The following is a 22,845-nucleotide window of genomic DNA, read 5'->3' as shown; positions in this document are numbered from 1 at the left end:
ACCCCCTGTGCTTCTTTATGGTGGGTCAAAACTGCTCCTAGGCAAAACTCTGATCTCTCTCCAGCAGGAGCATTAATCATAAGTTATCTTTGATGTTTTATTGTTGTGTAAGAATTGCTGGGCCCACAAGTAACTCTAGCAGGAGCTTTTACACCCATAAATTATGTTTAAGCACAGCACCCCCTCCCCCAGCTCAGTCACAGGTGCAGCTGAACCACAAGTAACACAAGGATCTCTGTGGCAAAAGCAATAACCCATCGGGCTATCTACATAAAATAGATTTCGGTGCTATCAAGGTACTACATTCTTTGTTGCAGGCATGTTAACCCTCTGCACTAGTTTATGGTGAGTCTGAGACAGGCGGGCAACTAGAGACACATTTCGGGGGGGGCGGAAAAAGACATTGACATGGACCCATGGACATTCGTAAAAAATGTATATCCAGTTTCCGCTGGATGATATGCTCCCCACACGTTAAATGCTACATTGAAGTGACAGTAAACTGAACACACATGCCTTGCAATGGCAGGGTTGAGACAGGTTTAAAAGGCTACTTGTATGGGTAGAACAGCCAGTTCTGTAGGCCCACTCGTAGCAGTTAGATTAAAGGCCCTGGTTATTTGATATACCATTTTACAAAGGTCTTATAAGTAAACTAAATATGCCAATTGGGTATACACCGATGTCACCATGTTTAAGGGAGAAGCACATGCACTTTAGCACTGGTCAGCGGTGGTAAAGTTTTCAGAGTCCTAAGGCCAACAAAAAGAAGGTCAGAGAAGGGGGAAGGCATACATTTTGAGGAGACCCTTTAGAGAGGGCCATTTTCTAACAGTAGCTAATAAAAGACTAACTCATATATTGTACATTATGTTCTGTCCTACTGTGTGGTGTGTCACCTTTAAATGGTTCCCTTGGATCAAGGCTCTGTATATTATGTTTTTTATGGATTGTACGGAGCTGCTGGAGGAACTTCCTCATAGCTTGATCTGTGCTGACGGTGCCTTATTTCTTCCAGTAATAACATTCATCTTTGAAGTTGGAACTGGTCAAAGTCTCCTTCTACATGATTACTACACTTGAGGAACTTCCTCATAGCTTGATCTGTGCAGACGGTTCATTATTTCTTCCAGTAATAAATTCATCTTTGCAGTTGGAACTAGTTGAAGTCTCATTCTACACGATTACTACACTGGAAGAACTTCATCATAGTTTGATCTGTGCAGATGGTTCCTTATTTCTTCCAGTAATAAAAATAATATTTGCAGTTGGAACTAGTCAAAGTCTCATTCTACATGATGACTACACTTTAGGCAATTACATTTGTTAGTCCCTATGAGAAACCCCTGCACAACATTGCAGGCAAGGTGATGTTGTTCCTCGAGGAATATATTACGATATGCTTATTTTCTGAAGTACTGTTGACTGTTTTCTTTTCTACTAAGTTATCTACAGAAGATAAAATATGTTTTGCCTTCTCGCTTCTCATAGTCTGATGTGTTTAGATTTCGTTGAAGGAGTGTTAGGTGATTTGTACCACTTGCTGGAGGCTATAGCTGATGTACTCCAGTGGATACCAGTTAATATCTTCTAGGGTCTCACACATATTCAAGAGATGATTTAGCTGAACTACCATATGGTTACCTCATGATCCCTTCAGCAGGAACCTAAACTTATGTTTACTGTCTTCTTGCTGTTCAAACATGGTCCCACAACTACCCTATGTTTGAACCGAGCAGTCTGCTTTATTTTATGCGCAATCTCTGTTTCGCAGCATCTAGCTTCACATTCTCCGATCTGAATCATCCACGTGCCTTGATTGTTTTCCTGGAATCCTCGGTAAGCAGTCCTGCAGAATTTCTTAGAAGGATCATTGTTTTTACTTCTGGACCATGCATCAACACTTTCTGGCTTTTCTTTCCAAGGACTAGAGTGTATATCTTTGTGCAGTCAAGCATCCTGTTGAAACACATTTTATGATTCTTATTGGTGGACATTTCTTCAGTGAAGCATTTTGGTGCATGCGTTATTTTGATATTTTGATAACCTCACTGCAATTTGCGGGTTGTGCTTCTCAGGCTTCTGTTCGGGTACTGCAGTTTCCGTATGCAGAACATATCTCCACCACCCTTTTCCTGCTGTCACCTGGAGAGCCAGCCTTACATTGGTCTGAAGGGGAAAAAGTCTTATTTACCTATTTATAAGTCTGTTGTTCATACATTTCACCAGAAAAACTTCAATATTTATGCATTGCTTAGGAGCAGCAGGTCAGGAAAGTTGTGAGAATTGACTTGGTTTTTCAGATGTTTATTCAGACTCCCTCTTTATTTCATTCGATGAGTATGTATATAATTAACTCATACAAAGGGGCCGATTAGGATGGCGGACGGACCTGCGTCCGTCCGCCACCCCAGAGGTGGAGGGATGGTCTGCAGGGGCAGCGGCGGTCTCTCCGTGCAAATTAGGATGTGACCGCCACCCTGGTCCCACCGCAATCCCACCGCCATTCTAATCTGGCGGTGGGTGTTGTCTGTGGCCGCGGCGGTTAATCCGCATCCTCCAGGCCGGCGGTGGCTTCCGCCGGCCCGGGGAATGCGGATTAACCGCCATCCTAATCGGCCCCAAAATGAGCATTTTCTTCCTAAAGTTTCTGTTATTCTTGAATGGAATCATTTTGCATGAGAGAGCAGCTTAAGAATTAGTCTGTATAAGATGTAATCACCGCATTAAGAAAATTCACCTCTACATGTGGTTTTGATGATTCCACTGAGGAGCTCATTAGGCACCAATTCACGTTGAAATTTAAAAATGATAAAATCAGAGAAGAACTTTGGCTTAAGGATAATCCTAAACTGGGAGGCGTTATCAACATAACTAGAGTAAAGCATTCCATGGCTTGCATTGGTGAATTACATAGAAATGGGGATAATATTAAAAAAATCATTTTGAAGCCAACATCCTTCCCAAATCATATACTTTCACTATATTCAAAATGTGTTCTTTTCATTGTGAGAATCCCATTAATGTAGTCAAAAGCAAACTTTGTACAGCTATTGGGGTGACATGTAAGGCTTGTGGAAAAAAGAGGTAAGTGCTGTAAGAGTCCCTCTTCTGTTGGAAAAGTTAATGAAATGTTTTCTGATGTGTAAGATATTGTTCTTTAAATGAATGATAATGTTGATAGTGACATCACCAACATTTTTTGTGAGCCTCCTTCAGATACAGGGGTCGATTAGGATCGCGGACGGACTTGAGTCCGTCCGCGACCCCTGAGGAGGAGGGAACGTCCGCATGGGCTGCGGCGTTCCCTCCGATCAAATTAGGATGTGACCGCCAGGGTGGCGGTCACATCCTCTATCACTAACATTGTGGCGGGTGCAGCTTCAAGCTGCATCCGCCGCAATGTAAAAAATCCATGCACAGCATTTGCGTGCACAAAGCGGCAGGCACCGCGCGGTGCCTGCTGCATTGTGCACGCAAATGCAGGGGGGTACCATAGGTACCCCCCATGTGCACCCCCCACCCCACCTTCACCCAGGGGGCCCGCAACGGGCCCCCGAAGTGAAGGTCTGTATGCTTTTCCACGGCGGTAAAGCCGCCGCGGAAAAGCATATATTTTCAGACATCCTAATATGCCTGGCGGTGTCTGATAGACACCGCCAGACATGTTAGTGCTTTTCCGCCGCGGTCGCCTTCCGACCGCGGCGGAAAAGCGGCGGACAGATTATCAGACCCACCAGCCATCCTAATTTGGCGGTGGGTCTTTGGAGTCTCCGCCGCGGTTTTTCCGCATCCTCCAGGCCGGCGGACACTTCCGCCGGCCCGGAGGATGCGGAAAAACCGCCATCCTAATCGGCCCCTTAGTTAGGTGGAATGGGGTGATGGTGAATATGATAATGGACTTTGAAGTTCATCTTTCTCTGCTCATGAGTTTTGACCATTACTTCAGAAGAAAAGTAACCATGCATGATCTTGATGTGCTTGCATTCAGTTAAGTGGGTAAACTGATTGATCTGCTTAGTTACTTTGAAGTAAACATTGAATTCAGTGGAAACCAAGCAGCTAAGAAAGAGAATGCACCTGTAAAAGAAGATGCCATTTTGAGTTGACCACATCAAAAATTGCTGGGTATACTTCTTGATACTAATACTTTTCCTCATAGGCCTAAAGCCTCATTTGGCTCCTGTGAACTGTAAAGTTAGGACTGTATCTATTGCTCTAAAGAGCCACGTCAAAAGAGAATTAGAACATCTATGTATAATTGAACCTGTCAAAGCTACACAGTGGCTTGCTCTTGCAGTGGTGGCCTCTAACCCCAATGGAGACATAAGACTGTGAGTAGATTTCAAATTACCAAATGAACGGGTGGTGGAAGACAGATTTCGTTTACCAAATATCATTAAAATGATTAGTTTGCTTGCCAGGTCAAATTTTTTCACTAGTTTGGCTCTTACTTCTGCAAACCAGTAGGTTACGTTAACAGAAGACTCGAAAGATTTCACTTCTTTCATTACTCCTTTTTGGGCGTTTCAGATTTAATCGTATACAGTTTGGGTTGTATTTGGCAGCGGCAGTTTTTCAAATTAATGACAATCATAGCAGTGGTTCTACCCAATGTGATTTTTTTCAGGATGGTGTTCTTTTCTGCAATGGTTCAATCAGGTGAATACCAATGGCAAGTACTATAGGTTTTTGGATAGAAAGGCATTACTCTAAGAATTAGAACATCTATGTATTAATTGACCTTGTTGAAGCTACACAGCGGCTCGATCAGGCAGTGGTGGCCTCTAACCCCAATGGAGACTTAAGACTGTGTGTAGATTTGAAATGAACAAATGAACGGGTGGTGGAAGACAGATTTATTTTACCAAATATTACAAAAATGATAAGTTTGCTTGCAGGGGCAAAATATTTAACTATCTTGGATCTTACTTCTGAGAACCACAAGGTTACGTTAACAGAAGACTCAAAAGACCAATCCTTTTTGGGTGTTTCAGATTTAACTCTTTGCAGTTTGGGTTGTGTTTGGCATCAGCAGTTTTTCAGATTAATGACAATTATATTAGGGCTTTCACCCAATGTGATTTTTTTCAGGATGATTTTCTTTTCTCAATGGCTCAATCACATGAATGCCATTGGCAAGTATCATAAGTTTTTGGAGAGAAAGGCATTACTCTAAGACTGCAGAAGTTTAAATTTGCTTGCGACAAAGTAACATATTTGGAGCATGTGATCTTTAAAGATGGTGCTCGTCCTAAGGAGAAGTTGGTTAAGAACATCCTTAATGTGAAGGCCCTAATTAAGAAGGAAGAGGTGCAAGTGTTTTTAGACATTTAGATTTTCAAACAGATAGATTCATTAAAGGATATATATTCGAGATGGCCGGAGGTGAATTTTTTACTCTAAACGATTGGTTGGTCAACGTTTAGTCATGAAGTAGTTTCATAGCAGGATTTCCTTGTTCTTTAACTACAGATTCCAGCCTTAGCTGTTTTCAGGCAAATGCAGGATGGACACAAAGTGGTGAACACATGTGGGTCAAGGAGTCTTAAGGAAGTAGAAAGTAATGATTCCACTTTCAAGAAAGAAGTATTGGCTGTGTTCTGTGCAAACAATAAATGTAAGCTATTTTCATGGGTTACTTAAGTTGCTGTTTATTTATATCGTCAACCTTTGAGAGAGGTATTTGCTAAAAACGGTTAAGGATGGCATTTTGTCTTGTATTCCCAAACAGATAATTGCACTACTAGATTTTCATTTTGCATTTCAATATATTCTGGGATTTTCTAATAAGGCTGCGGACTGTTTGTCTAGAATCCAGTGCAATTCTGTGGAGGATCAGGAGTTCTCTGATGTGTGGCAGAAGGAGTACACGGTGTGTGTGGTTCCATCAGGGTGTGGATCCCTTGAAGACTGGCTATCCAAGTTGGACAAAGACTATGAGTTGCAAATAGTTATTGAGATGGTGTCGTCTGGAGGTTATGAGGCTACGTATAGCAAAGAATGTGAGTGGAGTAAAAATATTTTTTATGAGCTCTCCGTTTAAGGTGATTTGTTTTTCACAAGCTCATGGTTTGTGGTTATAGAGGGTTTTTGCAGGCTCTTGCTCATAAAGGGCATTAATGTAGCAGCAAGACCAAAGAGCATTTGAGATCATTTTACTGGTGGCCTCGAATGTATTTTTAAACAGTTAGATTCATTAGAGGATATATATTCGAGATGGCCAGAGGTGAAATTTGTTCATGACATTTCTCTTGTTTTTGTGCTTTAAATTCTTATTGGAGGTGTAGATAGATGTATGCCACATTCTATGACAGGGGTAACTCCACTTCAGTTGTTTCACCAAAGGTGGCCATGTACAATGATGTGACCTTTGTGGGAAGTAGGAAGATTGGGTTTATCTGGGGTTTTTGGAGAGATGAATGTGGAAAGGGCAAAGTAAAATGAGTGGAGGGAACGATTCAAGTGCAAAGAGTATTATGCCAAAAGCAGAAATTTCAAACCCTTGATTGTCAAGTTTGGTGACATGGTGCATGTGAGGTTACCTAGAGGAAAAAAGGAAACTGCAGATAAAATAATTCCCAATAAGTTGTTATGGTTAATAATGATTCAATTCAGTTGGGAGATGGGACAATCTGGATTTTCAGTAACATTGTTGTAATTAAGAAATGAGTGTGGTATTTGCCATTTGTATATTTTGTTGTTCTTCCATTGATAGTTGCTATAATTTGTACTCATGCTTATTAATCTTTTCCTTTCTATGTTTTTCCCCTGGATTTGGTATTTGTTTGTGTTTTTGTGTGTCAACTTGGGTTGCTGTGTGGTTGTTTGGGTGGTTGTTGTCTGTTGTATGTATTATGATATGTTGTTTTTCAATTCAATTATTTCTTTATTCGTCCTTCCAAAGACAGGACATAAAAGATACACATAGATAAAAAAAAACACTGCATAAAATCAATCTTGTCACAGCAAATACAAACTCATTTTCCATTTAAAAATGATACAACAGCACACAAATACAGTACTTTTTCTAGGAACTAAAGTGGTAGTGCAAAACTCTTGGGTTAGTAAGTAGCAGCAGATATTATCTAATAGGAATTAAAGTGACAGTGCAAAATGCTTGGGTTCGTAAGTAGCAGCAAATATTATGTAATAGTGCAACAACTGCAGCCATCAATAGCAGCAACTATTATCCAAAAATACATGAATAATTAAATCATGCCCATAAAGGAGTTAGCAAGATGGGTAAACATTTTAGCAGCAATGCTAATGCATTCCATACAGAAAGTGATAAAATACATTAGAATAAAAACAGCATACTTGTTCTCTTTGCTAGAATACACTTCAAAAAGCTACCAACAGCAAAACAAACATCAAGATCATTCAGTTGCTGTAAAAAGTACAAAGCCGCTTTGCACTTAGAAAATTTGTGTCTGCGCAAGAGAGGTGTTGGACTAGGCCCTTTTTGCAGGATCATCCCTGAACTTTTTGCCTTCCTCCTGTATTTTCCCTTACCTGTTGTTTGTTGGGTTTATGACTCTGGGCACTTTACCACTGCTGATCAGTGCTAAAGTGCATATGCTCTCTATGTTAAATTGATGTATGGATTAGTGACTCCATGGTTGGCTTATTTGGTTTACTTGTCAGACCTTAGTACAGTGGACTGTGTGTGCCCTGGGCTTGTAAATCGAATGCTGCTGGTGGGCTTGCAGCACTGATTGTGCCACAAACCGGTGCAGCTTGTAAAGTGTGTCTCAGGTCTGCCATTGCAGAGCCTGTGTGCAGTCTGGTACTGCCATTTTGACTTGGCAAGTGCACCCACTTGCCAGTCCCTATATCTTCCCTTTTATACATATTAGTCACCCTTAAGGTAGGCCAGGGGGCAGGGTGCATTGTAGGTAAAAGGTAGGACATGCCCTGATGAGTGTGGCATGTCCCGATAGTGAATTACAGGCATTTTTGTTTTTCACTATTGCAAGGCTACTTGTTTCCCATAGGCCAGAATGGGCAGTTTGATTATAACATCTTATAATCCTAACTGGCTCAGGGAACTAGGTAGAAATTTGAGTTTAGTATGCCTGAACTCAGAATGATAAAATACCTCTTTTAGTGAAGTTGGTTTTAACATTTTGTGTTTGAAAATACCACTTTTAGAAAGTAGGTATTTTCTTGCCTAACTATCCAAGCCTTCCTCTGCTATGTTTTGTATTCCTTGTCTGGTTTCTGAGTGACAGGGGCTCGGTGATTCCAGGAGACAGGGTGAGTCAGCACAGGGCTGAATAGACCCATCTGCATGTAGAGTGGGGGGAGGGGAGCATCTGGGACCTGAATAGGGGTATACCTGCCTTCCACAATGCTGGCTTCACCTCCTGCTGCATCTGATGTCCATGGCCTACACTGTCAAAGGAGTCCTGTACAGAACTGGTTTGGACTAGGCACAGACACTCTCTGCCTTCAGAGACAAAGGAATTTGTTGTATAACAGGGAGGACCCAAAACTTTAGATCACTTCTGGAAATCAAGACAAACCTTTGCTGAGGAGAAGAACTAGGAAGCTGAAGGAGGAGACTACCCCTGTGCTGTATGTTTGGGGGTTGGTTGCAGTGGTTACTTCATTGCCAAAGAAAGGAGAAGAGGACTGAGTGTGCTTTTCATCAACTTGAAGAAGAATCTCCAAGGGCTTGAACTTGAACCTGCATCCTGCCTGAAGTCTCAGGGACACAAGACTTCACCAACCAGCCCCCCCTGAATTCCCTTGCTGGGAATCGAGGAGCCTGCTGTTGTGCTGGGCCGCCTGAGAGACTGCGTGTCGCTGAGAGCTGGAAGCGCGACTCAATGACAAGAAGCCTGTTGTCACCTCAGCAGTTGTCATCACATCACCGAAGAAGCAAGCCGCCGCTGTCATCATCGCCGTAGCGCGTCGCATCACCGGAGAAGCGTGCCGCCGCTGCAGAGGTCACTGTCGCATCACCGGAGAATCATGTCGCAGGGCCTGTGGCGGCTCAGAAGTTCATCAAGTCGCCACCAATACCGTCGGGCCTGCACGCATTGCATCAACGTTGTTGCATCGTAACCAAGACGCCATTTTATCGCATCGCACCGTAGAGAAGTATCTCATTGAGGTGCCATCTTGTCGCATCGTAACAGAGAGCAGTAAGAAACCGACACATCACCTCCCCACACAGTAAGGTAGCGAGAATCAACTCCCCTGCGCAGCAGTAAGAAACAGATGCGTCCACTCCCCTGAGTGTAAGGATCTCATGTATCAACTTCCCTGCGACCCTTTTGTTTTCTTTGTATTATGCATCTGAGGTACTTTGAGAGTAAAGTGTCGCATTTACAACCTGAGAGAACTGAGCTATTTTCTACCATTTTAAAGTCAATTTTTGAGTACAGTTTTGTGGATTTTTGTCGTTTGGTCTTGTGTTAAGTCTATATATAAATACTTATTTTTATAATACAACCAGTGTGGTGCCCATCTGTAGTGCTGTCACTGTATTACTGTATGTAGTCACAAATACTTTACACACTGCCTCTGAGATAAGCCTGCCTGCTCATGCCAAGCGACCAAGGGGGTGATCAGGCAATATTTTAGGAGTGTAGCCCCTTACCCTGACTATACACACGTGTCCCTATTTGGTCAAAGGTACCTACCTCTGCCAACTAGAGACCCCCAAATCTAACAACAGGTATTAATCACTTCCTGGTAAATGGAAGATAAAATTGACAAAAAAATACAAAATGTAAAATGGTGTGACTCGAATGTTCATCACAGGGGCAAACCGTAATAGATTCTGATAAATACTGACCCAGGGGGAAGCATATCAACCAACTAAAAGATCCCAGCCTGAATCTAGACAACAGATTCCTTTCATGCACATTGTTTACATACGGGATCCTGTACCTACTACTGCAGAGTGGGAAAAAGATATGATTTCTTGTGATACCCAATCCGATGTTTACAATAAAATGCTCCCTCATTGTAACCACCCAAAGAGTTTCTGGGGTCTCTTTGCACAATATCTACTGACTCGACAGAGTACTGATGAAGCTCAAGAAGAAGAATGTATGTGTCGCTACCAATTGTCCCCTGGTCGTTACACAGTTATGATGTAAGATGCATCTTAACATTCCGAGTTTAGGCATATCAAACATTATTTTCCTATCTTGTTCCCATGGGCCGTAATGCTCATAAGATGTTATGGGCAAACTCCCCATTCTATCCTATGGGGACAGATAGCCTTTCACAACTGTGAAAAAATTAAATTGGCAGTATTTCACTATCAGGACATGCCACAAATATCAGGGTATGTCCTACCTTTCACAAACACTGCACCCTGCCCACAACAATTATTGACAAAGGGAGCACTTGCACTTAGGCACTGAACAGCAGTGGCAAAAAGCCCAAAGCATCTAACCCAGCAAAACAAAGTCCAACACACAGGCAAATAATAGGAGTAATAGAAGGCAAAGGCAAAAAAATACTGGGTAATCCCACGCCAATGATGCCAGGTCACACATGTGTCCGCTCCAGCTAAAATCCAGGGAGAACTACCCATCCTCTTGGGAGTTCTCTTCACTACTGGACAGACCATCAGAATTGGTGTGTTCTGTACCAGGGCGGTGTTCCACCATGAAGTCAATCCCCTGTAGGGAAATGGACCACCTCAACAGCTTTGGATTCTTACCACTTATCAGCATCAACCTTCTGAGGGGCCTGTGGTCATTCTGAACATAGAAGTGAGTTCCAAATAAGTAGAGCCTCTTCTTCTTCAGCGCCCACACCACAGCAAAAGCCTCACACTCACATCATGGCATGCCCTACCTTTCACATACACTGCACCCTGCCCACAAGGGTACCTTGGGCCCACCTTAGGGGTGGCGAACATGTAAGAAAAGGGAAGTTTAGGGCTTTGCAAGTGGGTGTACTTGCAAGTCGACATGACAGTACTAGACTGCACACAGGCTCTGCAATGGCAGGCCTGAGTTACATTTACAGGCTGCTTCTGTGGGTGGCACAATCAGTGCCCACAAGCAGCATTTGATTTACAGGCCCTGGCATACACAGTGACTGTACTAGGAACTGACTAGTAAATCGAATATGCAATCATGGAATCACCAACCAATAACAATAATTGACAAAGGGAGCACTTGCACTTTGGAACTGAACAGCAGTGGCAAAGTGCCCAAAGCATCTAGACAAGCAAAATGAAGTCCATCACACAGCAAAATAACAGGAGGCAAACACAAAACATACAGGGGAAACCCACACCAATAATGCCAGGTCTAACACTGAGACACAAATAAGAAGCAGGCAAATGAGAGTGACAAGTAAACCCACCAACGGTAAGCAATGGGCGGGCTTCGAGCCCCTTTATGAAATAGACAGTACATGCACTGACTAGTAGACTCATACTAAAAAGGACCTGCAATAGTGAGATAAATTAGCATGGAGTCCCCAGTGGTGGGTGAAGAGGCATGAGGTGGAATCAAGACTTTGCCGACTTGGTATTTGTCACCCTGCCATTTGTCAGCACCAGCTGCAGGCTTCTGAGCAAAACCTTAGGCCCCAGCACTTATTCTTTTACAAATCAAGCACTGAATAAAACTAGAAACATCATGTGTAAAACATCTGCTTGATTAAGGAGTATAAAATAAGAAGTCAGTGCAATAATCTAATATGAATTATTAGCAGCAACTTGCAAACCCCTTTGCTCATTTTGCAGATGTAGCAGCAGAGTGAACGGGCTATGCACATAGTAAATTAGTCTGAACACAGGTCTGCCCCATGCTTCATATATTCATTCAGACCCACCCCCATTCCCAAAAAGAATTTGATAAAATAATTCCTTTCTGGCGCCCTACACGTTATGCTGTGCACCTTTTTAACAGTACATATTATGGATATATCTTGATTTCTTGCACAATATTTGGTCTTAACTAGAAGAGCATATTTCAAAGGAACAATCAGTGAAGATGAAGGCAAGTATTTAAACAAAGTATCTCAGAATGGACAACCCAGCTAAGTAGAGATTAACATAAGGAATACCTTGTAGGGACCTGCAGAGCTGCTGAAAGTTGCTTCTTTACTGAAATCATATACAGTGTGACTTTCTCTTCTTCACCCTCAACACCAGAGGTGCTGCAATGCATAATACTATAATCATACTTTGGTGGTCATCATAGAGGATATGAAACTACTTCCCACATAGGATCAGAAACAAAAAACAATATCCTTCCCTCCATACTCCCTACATGGTGCAGCACATTTACTATATCAGCAAGTGCTTCAGTGACCCACACAGGGTATGTGCTATATAAATGCTGTTACAGAATATTATACATTTTCACCTTGCTTTTGAAGAGCGGCATCGACTGTAAAAAGCAGCTAAAGAGCATACAAAATTATGGATACTGAGATCATGGGGGAAGGGTTAGTGAATGAGGGAGGGCACATACGTGGATATAAAGAGCTGAATAATTAGCAACTACTTTTTAGCCTTTCACCTTTGAGTAAATGCATTTAAAATGTATTTTCAAACACACAAAAGGTGATGTGAGGAATGCCTGCAGTTAGTCTAACCACTGACGCTAGGTCGGCGTAGCATTCCAAACCATAGTTCTTGCCCACTAGACTAATTCATTTTGAATCAAGCCATATACAAAACAGCATTTATCCTGCTCCAATAGGAACAACCAAGACAGAACTGCCTAGCCAGATCGTTCCTGAACTGAAACACAAGCAAACCAAGACCAGTTGTGCCCTTAGTTGGGCTCATCAGTGAGCTGTAGCTTCATTCCTGTGACACAGTGTTAGAAATGGGGGGGTCTCTAATTGGCAAAGGTATGCACATTTATCCAAGTAAAACTCTTCCTTCTAGTAAGGGTATGGGGATTACACACTTCAGATAACCCCTGCTAACCCACGAAACACACAGTAGCACAGTGAAAATACCACAAATGGACACCACACCAGTTTAGAAAAATAAAGTATCTTTATCTAAGCCAATGAAAACCAAAACAACAAAAAACAGCATACATGTATCAAGATATCAGTTTTAAAACAATTACTTCAAAAATAGAACTGTAGAAACAAAATAGCTCCACCTAGGGCTATTACGACGACATGAAAGGCATAAATCCAAAGTACAATGCCGACCGCGAGATGCACGGACATCCAAAATAACAGTGCCTTGGAAACAAAGCAATATACGATGCATGGCGTTGTGAAGGTGAGGCGTAGGTGTTAAGGGAAGGTGGTTCCTTGCGCCCAAGGGGGAGGCAAGGTGTCAAGTCCTTCAGGAGGTGAGGCACTGAATCCAGGACGGGGAAGTTTGGTGGCGATGAGGTATTAGTTCCAGTGAGGCGATGCGACGTCAAAGAGTTTGAGAACTCACCCTCATCAGTTATCAGCTCCACAATAATGTGAAGCTGGCGCTGACGGCATCAGTGCGAGCGCTGGCGTCGGGAAGGCCGATAACTACAAGTATCAATGAGCGTCATAACTGTGGTACAGGTAAAGCGTTGTGCACTTCATGAGTAGTGCCCTGGGCCTCGGTGCAGGTCGCGGCATCACTAGCCGCATCACTGACGGCGTTGAAGTTGCTCGACTTGCTTTGCAGCACCAGCCACGCAATTCTAAGTGCCCAGGAACTGCACGCTTTTGAATACAGTCCACAGAGGAGTCCAGGTGCTTGTCAGTGGATGCAGGTGAAGTCTTTGTGGCCTTGAGACTCTAGAGCAGGAGACAAGCACACACAAGCCCTTGGAGATTCTTCTTCAAGTAGGTTCACAGCAAAGTTCCAGTCTTTGTCCTCTCCTTGGCAGAATCAGCAACTGCAAGCCCACCCATCAAAGCACACACAGCAATGGGCAGTACTTTTCCTTACAGATCTCCTGCTCTTCTCCTTGGTAGAGGTTCCTCTTGAGCCCAGAAGTGATCAAATTCTCCAGGTTTAAAGTCAAATACTTATACCTCCTTTTCTCTTTGGTCTCTTTATGGAAAGGGTCACTGAGCCCAGTCCAAGCCACTTCTGTCCTCTCTGGCCCATCTTCCCTACAGGAGGTGGAGACAGCATTGTGCAAAGGAGAAACATACTATTCATGTGCTTGTGAAACTCCTCCCAATACTCTAAATGCAGCCCAGGTCTATACAGCCCAACTATGAGTCACCCAGGAGAGGCAAGACACACCTCAACCCTACTGTCTAGAGTAAATGCACAAACCCAGCACCCGTCACTCCAAAACCGGAGAGTAAATATGCAAACAGGCAGAGGCCCACAAAATGGTTAAACAAGAAAATGCCCACTTTCTAAAAGTGCCATTTTCAAACACACAATTTTAAGAAGTTATTTACTAAATTATGTTTTATTAAATTACGTGTTCAGAGATCCTAAACACCATTTCTCTGTCTTGTCCCAATGAAAAGTTACACTTGTAAGATTTTACAGTTCAGCTCCCATGTTAGACTATGTGACAGGCAGCCTTTCAATAGTGTAAAACGAAATACACAGTATTTCCCTATAAGGAAATGTAAAACACACCTATCTTTAACATACACTGCACCCTGCCCATGGGGGAACTTGGATCTACCTGAAGGGTACCTTACATGCAAGAAAAGGGAAAGTTAGGGCCTGGCAAGCGGATGCACTTTCCAGGTCAACATGGCACACACTGCAGTGTCAGGTCGGAAACACATTTACTGGGCTACTCATGTGGGTAGTAGAACCAGTTCTTCAAGCCCACTAGTAGCATTTAATTTACAGGCCCTGGCACACTTTACTAGGGACTTACCAGTAAATAAAATGTACCAATCATAATTAAAGTTTACACAGAGAGCACTTGCACTTTGACACTGATCAGCAGTGGAAAAGTGTCCAAAGCATCTAGGCCAGCAAAACCAAATTCCATCACAAAGTCAAAAATGCAGGACACAGAGGCAAAAAATCAGGGAAAACCACGCCGTGGGTGCCAAGTCGAACACACAATGAGCACAGGACACACTTCTGGGTATATCACTGCCACTTAGGATAATACAGCAAACATGCAAAAGATGATGGGAGGAATGCTTGAAACCACTAGCTGGTGGTTACCACTGGTAACCACTAGCAATTGCTCAGGGTAGCATTCCAACCGATCTTTCTTTTGAACAGTAGTCAACCTCAGTTTAACTCAGACAAATGCAACTCAACTTTGACCCTGCTACAGTAGGTACAGTCCAGCCTGAACTGCCAGGTCAAGTCATCCCTGAATGGGAACACAAGCAACCCAGGACCGGTTTTGCCATGATTGGGGCTCGTCAGTCATGTGAAGCTTGGCACCCTCACTAATAGAATACATTTTTGTCACCATGAAGTTTCAAATCACTCCATTAGTTTAAGGCAGATACTGGTTACTAGGTAGCCTTTGCATATGCTGATTAAGCAATTGCACGCATTTACATTTCTTCCTGGTGGCAGAGACCATGACAAAAAGGTTTCTTTCTTCTTTCACTATGCCTCTACCTTGGTTTCACAGTAAAGGGGACCCCCTCCCTTCCCTTTTAGCCAGGGGCTCATCAAAGACGCATTAACTGTTCAGGAAAGATTATGTTTATTTAACTGTATGTGTAGTGCACATCATTTATGATCTATATTATATGCCTGTCACTATTGCACTAAGGTGTATTTAATGAAACTAATAACAAATGTTTAAACTATAGCTGACAGCTCTGCCTATCTCCCTGATCAGAGGAGGTTCATTAGCTCAACCCCTGTATCTCCATCTGCTGATGGTCAGCGGAGAGAACCACCTATCTTTGCTCGATATCACTTAACTGCACCACCCAGGACATGGAGACCACAAACACTATAATGACCATCCTGCACTCCCACACTGCGTAAGAGGCTCTGAGTGCCCTTCCGCTCCATTCACTGCATCCATTAGGCTGCCTTCTTTGCGTTTGGTCAAGAGCAGCACAAGCAAAGAGAGACCATTGTTATCTTAGCAGTGGATTTAAGCTCTCCCAGTAGATGCCTGTCAGGAAACACTTTAAAAAAGTTCTCGATATCCTGTGGGTTGGTCCTAAAATGTGACAGACAGCTGGGAAGCCAATATCTAAAGGAGGGTCAGCCAAGCGAACCAATGATTAAACACGTTGACCCAGAGCCCTTTTCTGTCTATGCTTGTTATGTATTGTGTGTAGTGCTTACAAAAGACCTAATAATAAAAACATGCGTTTGTAGAGTCAGTAGGTCTGGTTTAAATGTGCTAATGCATGCAAAGTGAAGCATTGACTAATGCTGTTTGCATGCATTGGCACATTAAAGCCAGACCTTTTGGCTTTGCCAGCACTTTCCAAGCTTGACTTTGACCAGCATCTCCTAATGCTCCATACCAAGAAGGAGCTTTTTTGACATAGGAAGTGTTGCACAATCTTAGAGTGTATCATCCTCTAATACACTGTAAGCCTCATTTACAAAGATTTGGCACAGGGCAGCACCGCTGGCCTTTTTGTTGGGCTGCCCAATGCCAATTCGAATGGGCAGGATGCACCATATTTACAACATACAGTTCATTCCTGTCCTTTCAGCCTGCGCCGGTGCACAGTTTGCAGCCGAGTGCCAATGCAAGCACCTTTGTCTCATCGTGCAAGGGTGTCTGTGTTGTTGGCATGATTGCATTTGTGCAGGAGGGGACACATTTATGCACAAAAACAATCACAAGAGGTGTTTTCCGCATTCTATGTGTGCTGCAGAATGCAGCACATGTAGAAAGAGGAAAAAAAGAGAAGAAATTAAAACATTTCTCATCATTCCTTCTGCTCTGGAGAAGCGTAGGTGTTTGCACTTCCCCAGGTTTACGTGATGCTGTAAATCTGGGACAGTGTCAAAATTCATGAGTGTTGAGAGGGATCACCCACAGCAACACCCATGGAATGCCTCCTTGACGCAGTGTAAGGCAAAGCAGCGCTTTATGCTGCCTGGCCTTACTCCATATCTATGAAGCTATGCAAAGCCATGCAGGGTAGCTTTGCGTTGCCGCATAGTTATGATTGCAAGGCCGTTGCCACTGGAGCGGGAAACAACCTTTACAACGCAACTTTTACAACGCACTACCATTACAATGAAACTTTTACAACGCAACATCCATTACAACGCATTCAATTACAACGCAACCCTTACAACGCATGACACTACTACGCACCCAAATACAACGCATGCCATTACAACTCAGTCATTACAACGCATACCATTACAACGCATAACATTACCATCCAACACTTACCCTACTGTTGCACCCCCTGGAGTTAGAATAATAATTTTTACCCCTACACTATCCAACACTTACCCTACTGTTGCACCCCCTGGAGTTAGAGTAGTAATTTTTACCCCTACACTATCCAATACTTACCAAACATGCAATGTAATGTTATGCGTTGTAATGGTATGCATTGTAAAGGTATTATGCGTTGTAATGGAATGCGTTGTAAATGTAGTTTTTAAAATTTCGTTGTAATGGCATGCGTTGTAATGGAATGCTTTGTAATGGATGTTGCGTTGTAAAAAATGTGTTGTAAAGGTATGCTTGTAAAAGTGTGCGTTGTAACATCATACATCCCACTGGAGCGTCAGTGAAAGTGACGCTCCAGCTGTGCAGGCCTCTTGTAAATAACCCCCTGTGTGTAGGAGCCATCTGCTTCTCCTGGTCTCATGTTCACAGAAAACTGAATAGATGAGCAACTACAAAATACCGCAAAAATTTAATCGATCTAAAAATGCTCTGATAATCATAAAGGAAAATAAAGGAGAATTGAAGACATAATACTTTAATTTTGTCAATTAATTGTTCCTCAGTTATGTAAATTAAAGACGGCTGATTTGAATTCATTTGGACATATAGCAGTCTGTAAATTGATTTCGCAATGTTTAGACTTTCAAGACTAGTGAAGTCTAAGTCTGTGATCTTGTCTCTGCTTCTGGCCAACAGTACCTCCGCATGCACATTATCCCTACGAGAATCCAGTCAAATAGAAAGCGTTTGCTTCTTAAGCAGCCCAGGTCACTTAAAAGAACAAGTGGTGCTCTAAAAAATACAAAAAGGTTCCCATTGTGATGTCATTGGGATGAGCATGCAGTGGTCCAGTGGGCCACTGCCTGCTCCACTTGAGGGCAACCAGCACAATTCACAAGGGGCTGAGCTGTCCATGGCAAGTCAGATACCACTTCAATGTGGGTGCCAGTATCTGATCAATGGTTTGCTTCTGCACTTGTGTCACAAACCAATGATCCATGCCATTGTAACTCGCAATTAGGAAGGGAAGACCCTTTCATGCCACCTCCTACTTGTGATTCACAATGAGCTGCAGAAGACCTTTTGCGAGTCAGAAAGACTTTTCTATTTGCAAACGGGGTGCAGTATTTCGTAAAACACGTCCTTGCAGTCACAAACCCTGGAAGTTTGCGAATCGCAAGTTTTGCAAAGACAAAGGCCCACATGCATCATTGTGTCTTTTTGCATTTCTTAATTTGCGAAAAATAAGGAATCGCAAATTAAGAAATGCAAAATGATATGCATCAATATTTTCGGTATTCTTGTGGGATTCGGTAAAAATCGCATTTTTTACCGAATCCCAAAGAAATACCGATTTCTTAACTTATTTTTCGCAATTCCCATTGATTCCTATGGGCCAAAAGGCCCATAGGAGTCAATGGAAATTGCGAGTGGCACTTAAAAAATTTCATGGGTGCATGGGGGGGTCCAAAGGACCCCCCCATGCACCCCTGAAATGTACTTTTCAGCATAAGTTACATACACACATGTCCTAAGGACATGTGTGTGTGTAACTTTACAGTTTAAAAAATGCATTTTTGTGCATATTTAATCAATTTCGCAATTTACCACGAAGTTGAACTTCGTGGTAATTTGCACTTCCAATTTTAAAAAACGCATATTTTTCTATAATGATGCATAGCATTTAAGAAATCGCACAATTGCGATTTCTTAAATGCTAATGCAATTTTAGAAATCGTAAAAAAGATGCGACTTCTAAAATGGCATGATGCATCCCAACAAGCACTTTTGCATTCGCAAACGGCCGATTTTAAGGAATCGCACCGTCTGCGACTGCAAAAATGCTTGATGCATGTGGGCCAAAACCCTTTTCCACATCAGGACATAAAATTACAAAAAAATCACGCAATGCAGCACAGCTAGTAAAGTTGCTGCACTGCGTTGCATGACCAAGAGAGATCAAAACAGCACCTTATCTACTCCAATGGGGTGCGGTTCAGCTCTCTCCCGCGTTGGTGCACTTTTAGCGCCATGCGTCAATGCAAACACCCTTGTGCCACAGTGCAAGGGTGTCTGCATGGACTTTGGACAGGAAGGAGTCCCTTCTGGTACAAAAACAATGCTTTAAGTTGTTTCCCAATTTCTATGTGTGCTGTAGAAAGCAGCAAACATACAAAGAGGGAAGATCGAGAAGAAAAGAAAACATTTCTCCTCATTACACTTGCCTCAAGCACTGTAGGATTTTTGCGCAAACCCTTATCTAAAATTCTTTGTAAATAGGAATGTGTGTCAAAACCCATGACCACCCAAGGACGACCAATGGAACACCCCCTAGACACAAATTAAAGTACGGGAGCGCACTGCGCAGCTTTGCATTACTTTTGGTTACAATCAAACATAAATCACATTTTGGGTTGGATTATAAATTGCGTCACAACACTTTGCGTCAGATTTGTGGAAAAAAGTAACGCCGAAGCAATGTGTTTTTAAGTCTGGGCCCATGTTTTAACCTCTTGGCCGCGGCTGTAAGTCCGCCGCGGTGCTGGGGGGAAGGGGGGGCCGCGCGGCTCCGCCATGCTCGTGACGGAACCACTCTGTCAAGAGCCACGGGCGCGATGTGCTTGTGACGAAGTGGTTCCGTCACAGCCCCGCCCGCTCATTAGAACGGCCGTGCAGGCGCGGAATTCCTGCAGCGTGGGCGGGGTGGCCGCACCGTGACGGAACCACTCCATCACCAGCACAGCGCGTCCGTGACTCGTCACGGAGTGGTTCCATCACGAGCACGGAAGGGGTTAAATTTCTGCTTCGCCTTTGAAGGTCATTCTCAGCAGGAAGAGTTGGCCTGGGGTATAAGCTGAACTCCCCTCAATGCTTACTGAAGAGAATCAAACTAGAGCAGTCTTCAGGCAATTAAGTGTTAGGAGGGCATGGTATACTTCCGGCCTTAAGGCAGGAGCGTCGTTCCGCCCTCTCCCCTCCTGCAGATTGGTAGACAAAATCTCCTAATTAACACTATAAAGGAATACAGCCTCAGTAGAAGAGCAAGTGGGAGCCATTGGTGTAACACAACTTGAGGGAGGAGCCCCTGCAAGGCATGTGAAGGGGCACACTCCAGACTCTTTGAGGACATCTCAGGGCAGAGTACTGTGCTGAGGGGGCCCCTGGATCTTGGGGGACCCCGCACCACGGGGACCTGTGTTACGCCACCGGCGGGAGCAAGGAAACACAACATATGGGTAAGTAGAAAAGGGAAAGATGGAAGGAATATTGAATAGAACAAAGTGTGAAAGGGAGGAGGGAAGGATGGCAGGATGAGCAGGTAGATACATGACTGGGTACATGAAAGTGTGGGTCGATGAATATGTGGATGAAAGAATGAGTGAATGGATAGGTGAATAGACAAATGGCTAGATGGATGGATGGATGGATGAGTGCATGGGTAGGTGGATGGACAGGTCAAAGGATGGCAGAGTAAAGGGATGGATTATTGAATGAACAGAGGAAAGGATTGTGGACTAAAAGGGATGAATGAATGGGTGAAAGGATGGCAGAGTAGGTGGATAACTGAAAGGATGACAGAGGGGATGGACGGATGGCAGAGTGGATGGAAGGATGATGGACGTATGGATGGGTGGAGGGACCAGTGGATGGATACATTGGAGGATGTCAGAGTGGATAGAGTGATGGAATGAGGAAATATTGAATGATGCATGAAAAAAAGAATGTATGTAAGAATGTAAAGGTGAAATGGTGGATATCAGCAGGTGGGTGGAAGGATAAAAGGGGTGTAAATGATGAATGGATAGATGTCTGGATGGAAGAGTAAGGGGAGCTCTTCTAGGGAGGGGTCTGCTCGCTTGCTTTCTATTGTAATGTGCCATCAGAGCTTTTATTTCAAAGTGTGGGGTGCTTTACTTGTCTGGCAGCTCCCTTGCCTTAAGGTATGGGGGTCATTTTGCGCTGCGTTGCTAGCTCTGTTAACCAGACTCCATTAACCAGTGTGAATATAAGCAACAGACGACGCATCACACGTAGAAATACTCACCCTTAAGTACTCACCGTGCAGGTGTCTGTATTTGGGGGACCCCTCTCCGCTCCTCTGTGCTCTGATTGCACCGCGTGCACTGTGACTCTATCGCCTCCAGCTTGCATTTATACCTCGCTGCCATGTTAGAGGGCGGCTTCTCTTATCCCTTAGGCAGTGGTTGAGCTAACACTTAAAATTGCAATTTCCTGCCACTTACTATGTTCCAGTTTAACCTCTCCCACTTATTGACTGACCTGAGTCATTTCAGACCTCGTGCCCATGCCGTCCAATCAGAAGAGCGCGTTGAAGGCATTTCAGTTCTCCTGTAACCACAAGGTAGGTGCACGGGAGTGTGCTGTGATCAGGCGGACCAGGAGCAGCTGTCAATTACCTCAGACGCTGAAGGAGTGAATGGTGTTCGCGGGCATGGATGGAAAAGAGCAATAGTCCTGGGGGGTAGGGGGGGAGGGGCAGAGAAGGAGGGGGGAGGGGGGCAAGAGAGGGGAACGAAACAACAGAGCATCCTCTTCTGTGCAGCATAACCACGATAAGCAGGCCATCTCACACACACAAATGTCACAAGCATGCACACACAGCAGAACACAGCCAGTGATGCACATAGGCCATAAAGATTAGAACCCCTGCGCCATGCACCCCGGACTCCACTGAAGCAGGAACGCACACACAACACAAATAGAGCTGCGACACAACAGAGGCACGAACATACTGACGGGTAAAGGATATAGAAGCAAACCTTTTGCTGCAGACAACTCACAATCTAACATGTATACACAGGTGCAAGGACGGAAACATTAGCATGCGGACAGAGGGAGGATAGATGGATGGCAAGCAGAGTCGATGGATGGATTGATGGAAGAGTGGATGGATGGAAGGCAGAGTGAATTGATGGGTCGGTGGGTAGGTAGATGGATGGATGGATGGATGGATGGATGGGTGGGTGGATGGATGGATGGGTGGATGGGTGGATGGATGGGTGGATGAGTGGATGGATGAATGGATAGATGGATGGATGGGCGGGTGGGTGGATGGATGGATGGATGGATGGATGGATGGATGGATGGAAGGCAGAGTGAATGGATGGATCGGTGGGTAGGTGGATGGGTGGATGGATGGCTGGATGGGTGGGTGGATGGATGGACAGATGCAGATTGGATGGATGGATTGATGGAAGAGTGGATTGATGAACGGATGGATGGAAGGCAGAGTAAATGGATGGATGGTAGGGTAGGTGGATGGATGGGTGTATAGAATGATGGAAAAGTGGATGGATGGATGGAAGAGTGAGTGGATGGATGGATGGATGGAAGGCAGAGTAAATGGATGGATGGATGGATGGGTGGGTAGATGGGAGGATGGATAGATGGATGGATGGATTGATGGAAGAGTGGATGGATGGAATGCAGAGTAAATGGATGGATGGTTGGGTAGGTGGATAGATGGATGTATTGATAGATGGAAGAGTAGATTGATGGATGGATGGATGGATGGATGGATGGATGGATGGATGGACGTGCGGATGGACAGATG

At 43.8% G+C, this 22,845-nt stretch overlaps 1 protein-coding gene across 1 annotated transcript in view; it reads right to left on the bottom strand.

Moving 5' to 3' along the window:
- The window catches only part of LOC144769136 (mas-related G-protein coupled receptor member H-like), a 42,763-nt gene extending 21,299 nt beyond the window's left edge, over positions 1-21,464 (bottom strand). Inside the window, exon 1 of the mRNA XM_078653148.1 lies at positions 21,330-21,464. Within this exon, the coding sequence (XP_078509274.1) occupies positions 21,330-21,439 (110 nt within the window). The 5' untranslated portion in view covers positions 21,440-21,464. The remainder of the gene's footprint in view (positions 1-21,329) is intronic.
- Positions 21,465-22,845: the final 1,381 nt, after the last annotated feature.

Source organism: Lissotriton helveticus, chromosome 1_1, assembly GCF_964261635.1.
Source record: "Lissotriton helveticus chromosome 1_1, aLisHel1.1, whole genome shotgun sequence".
Classification (NCBI taxonomy): domain Eukaryota; kingdom Metazoa; phylum Chordata; class Amphibia; order Caudata; family Salamandridae; genus Lissotriton; species Lissotriton helveticus.
Note: the sequence above shows the minus strand (reverse complement) of the source record. Positions and strands in the feature narration are given on the sequence as shown.